Below are 7,561 nucleotides of genomic sequence, written 5' to 3'. Positions count from 1 at the left end.
TCAAGCATATATCTCTTGGGCTCACGACAGTCTGATGAGCGGGCTGCCAGACATGGGGAAGACAATGAAGATCCGCCGCGGGCGGCCGTATACAGTAGCCATGTCGTGGGAAAAGAGACCCGCCGCGGCCGGCCTAGACTGTTTTTTCACCTTACTCCGGTATAGTTTTTAGTTGAAATATGTCTGAAATATAAATGTTCTCATCCAACAGTGGTTTGCATAAAGTTTGCCCGGTTTGTTGAAACTATATTTGAAATGTATACGGATATATATCGTTAAATGGCCGGCTCCCGTGTCCGTCCGTGGAGAGAAGCGATGTCTGTTTCGCGGGTTGGAGATCGAAAAGTGCTTGCAGCTACCGAACTCCACTGCTCTTGGTATTTGAAAATTTTGAAAAACACACTTTTGGTACTCAAAAAAATCTTTTAAAAAATACGTGGATACATACACATATTCATAAGGCCTGGTAAAAATCTGGAAATACTATGTATTTTCGGAAATACAAAAAGAGAAATTTTTGACAGAAATGGCACCCTTTTTATCCTATATACTGTCAGAAATTTATTTATTTTCCTATAGCCCAAAACAAAACGAGATTTCTACCGAAACTTGACGCGTGCAATCGGAATGTGTATATGTATCCCCGGAAAAATTTCACATTTTTTAAAACTTCAAAAACCTGAGTTTTAAAATATTCAAATAGAGAGAGCAGTGGAGCTCGGTTGCTGCAACGCCTCTCCCGGTTGGAGCCTTATGCATGATTGATGGAGAGCTATGAGAATATGATATCACCGGGTCTGACATTATGAACGTCGACGGTCAACCGATCCTAATGGATCCTGCACTTTTTTTCTTGCTTCTGTTTTTTTTTCTTTGAGGGGCTTGCTTCTGTTTTCTACTTACTCGTGCTGCACGCTATGAGTATGACCCCCAACTGGATTTATTAATAATCAAACAAATCAAATTTGGGTGATGCGGTCAGCATCAATTACATGACACACGTGCAAATCGCTCGGCCGGCCGGCCGGCTGGTGTGCCGGAGATCACGGCACGGTGGCGCTCATGAATTCATGGTCGGCGACGAGCCTGGCGAGCGCGTCCGGGGCAAGGCACATCTCCAGCGCAATGCTCCCCGCGCCGCACCCGCCCTCGTACACCGTCACCTTCCCTCCCATCTTGTTCCCCGCGCCGCTCCGCACCGCCACCGGCGCGCCCCACCCGAAGTCGTTGCCGAACACGTCGAACCGCTGCGAGCTCCCCGTGAGCAGCAGCGAGCGAGCGCCGGCGCCCAGCAGGAACTCCGACGGCATCGCGAAGCTAGGCTCCCGGGCCCAGTTCTCGAGTTCCCCCCTCTCACGCGCGCCGTCGAACGACGCCACGGCCTGGTTCAGCAGCCATGCCGCCCGGCCCAGCCCTTTCTCCAGGATCTCGCCGGCGGTTGAATCGGCCGCGACGAGCGCTGCCGCGTTGCCAGAGTAGGCCGCCGGCACGCCGTCCACGCGGCCCCGGCATCCGACCTGGAGGACGTACCGCGTCTCCTCCTCAGGCGCCAGCCTCCAGGCGCGGCACACCGCGCGCCACAGGTGCGCGAGCACGGCCTGCAGCGAGGAGATGGTGGTGCCGGAGCCAGACATCTCGGCGTTCGCCTTTGACACGAGCTTCTTGACGCTCTCCCCGGAGAAACGCACGAAGCATTCCTGTACCGGTGGGCGCTGACCATAAGCCCCTCGACGGTGCCCCACGATGTCGTCCAGCTTGCCCAAGGGTACTGCGATGGGGACGGCGCAGCCGTTGGGGAACCACCTGTCGAATACCGGCAGCGGCGAGGAGATCTCGCATTCGGGGTCGCCGTTGACACTACGCCGGCTGATCTCCGACCAAGTGTTGAACAGGTGCCAGAAGGTTGTCCCGTCGGCCACCCCGTGGTTGACCGACATGGCAACAAAGACGCCGTCGTCGAGCTCGGTGACCTGCGCGGCCAGGACAGGGCGAGAGCCCGCGGCGGCCTCCACGCCAATCATCCCGTTGAGCGGGAAGAAGGACCATACCACCCGCGGGATGCATAGCGGGGCGGTGACGTCCGCGACGGTGACACCCGGCGCCATGGCGTGGACGAACTCGGCGCCTTCGTCGCTGCAGCGGAGCGAGATGGTTTGGCCGTCTCCGTCCCCGTGGTCGTTGACAGCGAGGCGGCCGGCGAGGGGGAAGAACTGGCCCAGGGTGCGCGCCAAGGACGAGGCGAGGCGGTCCACGACTCCTTGGGCGGCGGCGGCGGGGGGCTTGGGCAGGAGGACGCCCTTCTGGTTGTAGTCCACAATCAACATCCGGAGATCCCACGGCGTCAGGTGGATGGTCTCCGGCTGACGCTCGGGCGGGCGGAAGGTGCTTGATTTCGGGCGGACCATGCGCCTGGACATAATCTGGACATCGCCCATCCTAGCGTAAGCTTGGTTGCCCACGCCCCAGTCGAAATCTCGCTCAGTGCTCGAAGTTCAGAGGAGGAGGGTGGTTGTACCGTGGCTTTTCAGATCTGCAATTGAGCGGCCTTTTGTTTTGTTCCTTTGGCAGAGGGGGCCAAAGCTTTTGGTGTAGAGGGAGGTTACGGGGTGATTTGACATGTTTTAATTGGAAGATTAGTGAGGCCGCAGTCAATGTATCAACAGTGTTCGAATGATTTTTTTTATTATGTGTATTCGCGCACAATAGATATAGTGGGGCCCACACCTGCACTTACTTATTCTGTCCATCGTTCACCTCCCTACCTCTCGGTATTGTTTGGGGAACTGTCGGATCGAAATTGCTTTGCGTACTACTAACTTTATCGTATTTGCATACGGCATGATGATCCTACGTCTGTTCCTAAAGTAATGACTTGATCCAAGGGTGAGTGACTAATATCGTACAACATCGGATAAAAAGTTGTCGTATGTGTAGCACTGCTCTTGTCGGATTGGGCTGGTCCGCCGTGCCGCACCGCGCGCCGCCACCGTTGTTCCGCAACCACGCCGCCGCGAGGAACTGGAGCGGACTTCCAAGCTTCAGCGTCGCAGGTTTGTAGTCTGGATCTGAGGGCCGGAGGTAACAAAGTCGAAGCCCTTTAGTATATGTTGCCGCTTTTGATTTGTTAGATGGCGGAACTCGAATCCCAAATACGGCCATCATTCATTGTAATTCTTATGGTCCGCGGTCACTGTAATTTTCCAGTTGTCGACATATAAAAAAGTCCCCGGAGTATCGTGAGCATATAACAGGTCTTGCTTCGAGTGCAGCATGTTCTTGTGTAGCGGTTGTCTAGTAAGAATTGCTATTATCTCTGTGGGAGGGGCACTTTTCATTTGTTGTTTTCTACATTTTGTACGAGTTCCAGGAAATTGTGTTTTTTGTCATTTAAGGACCGTGGGGACGTATATCGTTTTTTTTTCACTCATGGTTTGATTGGCAGATTATTTGGTTACTAAGTTGGCTGTAGGTTCACTGAAAAGTCTGGCAAATATGAAAGAGAATCTATCTAGAAATAAGCTCGGCGCACATAGATCGCCTAGATTTACAAAAAAAAAGGTAAAATGGATATAGCTGACAGCGAATCAGAGAAAACAGAGTTTGAAGAACCAATGCATGATATGAGGAAGCAGAGAAAGAGGGCAGGTAGAAAGGAAGCTCTGAAAACAAGAAGAAAACACAGTAAATATGATGAGGACCTATCTGAAAGTGAGGAAGCTCATTACAAGCTTGATAAAAGAAGCAAGTCTCATCGTAGGAAGCATGACAGCATGTCAGAAAGCGAAGACGGTAAAAACAGAAGGAAAACAAAAACAAAAGCATAGTCAAAGAAGGAGCTACAAAGCAGTGAATCTGAATCCAGTTTAGAGAGTGAGGACAGAAAGAGGAAGATGAAATCAAGGATACATGCTTCAAGTTTGAGGGATGAATGCTTTGACAGGGATAGAAAAGCTAAAGGAAGAAGAGATTATATGTCAGAAAGCAAGCCTACTGAAAGAAAGGGGAAGTCGAAGGACAGAAGAGATGACCCAAGTTCTAACAGTGAGCATGCTACGCTGACGAAGAAGACAAAAAAGAAGAATCGTGTCAAGATCGTGGAGTCCAGCTCCGATTCTGAAGAATCAGATTACATCATAGATGAGGAAATAGTGGAACCAAAGAAGAACAAGATGTTGGAAATATGCCCTAGAGGCAATAATAAAGTGGTTATTATTATATTTCCTTAATCATGATAAAGGTTTATTATTCATGCCAGAATTGTATTGACCGGAAACTTAAATACATGTGTGGATACATAAACAAATACTGTGTCCCTAGTGAGCCTCTACTAGACTAGCTCGTTGATCAAGAGATGGTTAAGGTTTCCTAACCATAGACATGTGTTGTCACTTGATAACGAGATCACATCATTAGGAGAATGATGTGATGGACAAGACCCATCCGTTAGCATAGCATATGATCGTACCATTTATTGGTACCGCTTTCTTAATGTCAAATACATATTCCTTCGACCATGAGATCATGCACCTCCCGGATATCAGAGGAATACCTTGTCTGCTATCAAATGTCACAACGTAACTGGGTGATCATAAAGGTGCTCTACAGGTATCTCTGAAGGTGTCTGTTGAGTTGGCGTGAATCGATATTGGGATTTGTCACTCCGTATGATGGAGAGGTATCTCTGGGCCCTCTCGGTAATACATCATCACAAGAAGCTTGCAAGCAAAGAGACTAAGGAGTTAGTTGCAAGATGATGTATTAGGGAACGAGTAAAGAGACTTGCCGGTGATGAGATTGAACTAGGTATGGAGATACCGACGATCGAATCTTGGGCAAGTAACATACCATCGGACAAAGGGAATTACGTATGTTGTCATAAAGGTTCGACCGATAAAGATCTTCGTAGAATATGTAGGAACCAATATAGGCATCCAGGTCCCGCTATTGGTTATTGACCGGAGAAGCGTCTCGGTCATGTCTACATCATTCTCGAACTCGTAGGGTCCGCACGCTTAACGTTCGTTGACGATATAGTATTATATGAGTTTTGTGAGTTGGTGACCGAACGTTGTTTGGAGTCCCGGATGAGATCACGGACATGACGAGGAGCTCTGGAATGGTCCAGAGGTAAATATTGATATATAGGATGATATTATTTGGTCTCCGGAAAGGTTTCGGAATGCTTCGGGTATTTATCGGATCACCGGAAGGGGTTCCGGGAGGCCACGGGAGCATATTGGGCCAAATGGGCCAACGAGGGAGAGCACACCAGCCCACATGGGGCTGGTGAGCCCCCACCTCATGGCGTCGGCCCTAGGGAAGGAAGGGAGAGGGCTAGCCTCCTCTTTCCTTCTCTTCCACATGTTGGGAAAGGAAAGGGGGGAGGGGGCGCCTCACCTCCTGCCTTCCCCCCATGCTTCTAAGAAGGAAGGGGAGGGCGCCTAGGGCTGGCCGCCGGCCCCCTTTGGGGCGCCCTAGGCAGCCTCCTCTCTCCCTCCACCTATATATATGCGAGGAGGGAGAGGGGCAACACACACCATGATCCCCAAGCCACGTGCGGCGCCCCCTCTCCCTCTAGTTCTAGTTCCTCCTCCGTCCACGTCCGTTATGCTTGGCGAAGCCCTGCGGATAGTGTCACCACCTCCGTCACCACGCCGTCGTGCTGCCGGAACTCATCTACTGCTTTGCCTCTCTTGCTGGATCGAGAAGGCGAGGACGTCATCGAGCTGAACGTGTGTTGAACGCGGAGTTGCCGTACGTTCGGTCCTTGATTAGGATGGATCGTGAAGGTGTACGACTACATCAACCACATTGATAAACGCTTCCGCTTAGCGATCTACAAGGGTATGTAGATGCTCTCCCCCTCTCGTAGCTATGCATCTAAATGGATAGATCTTGCGTGTGCATAGAATTTTTATGGTTTTCCATGCAATGTTCCCAACAGTGGCATAAGAGCTAGGTCTATGCGTAGATGATATGCACGAGTAGAACACAAAGGAGTTGTGGGCGGTGATGCTCATATTGCTTCCCACCAAGATATTATTTTGATTCGGCGGCATTGTGGGATGAAGCGGCCTGGACCAACCTTACATGTCCACGCACATGAGACCGGTTCGACCGACTGACATGCAACTTGTTTTGCATAAAGGTGGCTGGCGGGTGTCTATTTCTCCTACTTTAGTTGAATCGGATTTGACTACGGCGGTCCTTGCAGAAGGTTAAATAGCAACTGGATAATCACTGTTCTGGTTTTGCGTGGGCAAGAATGGTTCTTGCTAGTTTCCCGTAGCAGCCACGTAAAACTTGCAACAACAAAGTACAGGACATCTAACTTGTTTTTGCAGGGCATGTTGTGATGTGATGTGGTCAAGATATGATGTGATATATGTTGATGTATGAGATGATCATGTTTTGTAATAAGTTCACGACTTGCATGTCGATGAGTACGACAACCGGCAGGAGCCTTAGGGTTGTCTTTAATTATTGTAAGACCTGCGTGACAATCACTTAAGCTCCATGTAATTGCTTTACTTTATCGCTATGCGTTAGCGATAGTTATAGAAGCAATAGTTGGCGAGACGACCCCAACGCTACAATCGAGATCAAGGTGTCGTGTCGGTGACAATGGAGATCATGCCGATGCTTTGGAGATGGAGATCAAAAGCACAAGACGATGATGGCCATATCATGTCATATATTTTGATTGCATGTGAAGTTTATCCTTTATGCATCTTATTTTGCTTAGGACAGCGGTAGCATTATAAGATGATCCCTTCACTTAATTTCAATATAAAAAGTGTTCTGCCTTTGTATGCACCGTTGCCAAAGTTCGTCGTTTCGAAGCACCTCGTGATGATCGGGTGTGATAGATTCTACGTTCACATACAACGGGTGTAAGCCAATTTTGCACATGCAGAACACTTGGGTTAAACTTGACGAGCCTAGCATGTACAGACATGGTCTTGGAACACTGGAGACCGAAAGGTCGAACGTGAGTCATATAGTAGATATGATCAACATAGAGATGTTCACCATTGAAGACTACCCCATCTCACGTGATGATCGGACATGGGTTAGTTGATTTGGATCATGTATCACTTAGACAACTTGAGGGATGTTGATTTAAGTGGGAGTTCATTAGTAATTTGATTATTTGAACTAATTATCATGAACTTAGTCTTAATAGTTTTTGCATATCTATGTTGTAGATCAAAGGCCTGTGCTACCATTCCCTTGAATTTTAATGCGTTCCTAGAGAAAGCTAAGTTGAAAGATGATGGTAGCAACTACACGGACTGGGTCCGTAACTTGAGGATTATCCTCATTGCTGCACAGAAGAATTATGTCCTTGATGCACCGCTAGGTGATAGACCTGTGATACGTCTCTATCGTATCTACTTTTCATAATGCTTTTCCTCTTGTTTTGGACTCTAATTTGCATGATTTGAATGGAACTAACCCGGACTGACGATCTTTTCAGCAGAACTACCATGGTGTTGTTTTTTGTGCAGAAATAAAAGTTCTCAGATTGGAATGAAACTTTTCGGAGAATTATTTCAAA

The 7,561-nt window shown here is 48.8% G+C and overlaps 1 protein-coding gene across 1 annotated transcript; it reads right to left on the bottom strand.

The window, feature by feature from the left end:
- Positions 1-867: 867 nt before the first annotated feature.
- On the bottom strand, positions 868-2,554 carry LOC123100520 (uncharacterized acetyltransferase At3g50280-like). The gene has a single exon (XM_044522440.1). The coding sequence runs from the start codon at positions 2,433-2,435 to the stop codon at positions 1,044-1,046; it is 1,392 nt and encodes a 463-aa protein (XP_044378375.1). The 5' UTR covers positions 2,436-2,554; the 3' UTR covers positions 868-1,043.
- Between the last annotated feature and the right edge of the window lie 5,007 nt (positions 2,555-7,561).

Source organism: Triticum aestivum, chromosome 4D (assembly GCF_018294505.1).
Source record: "Triticum aestivum cultivar Chinese Spring chromosome 4D, IWGSC CS RefSeq v2.1, whole genome shotgun sequence".
In the NCBI taxonomy this organism is placed as follows: domain Eukaryota; kingdom Viridiplantae; phylum Streptophyta; class Magnoliopsida; order Poales; family Poaceae; genus Triticum; species Triticum aestivum.
This window is presented reverse-complemented; position numbering and strand designations above follow the sequence as displayed.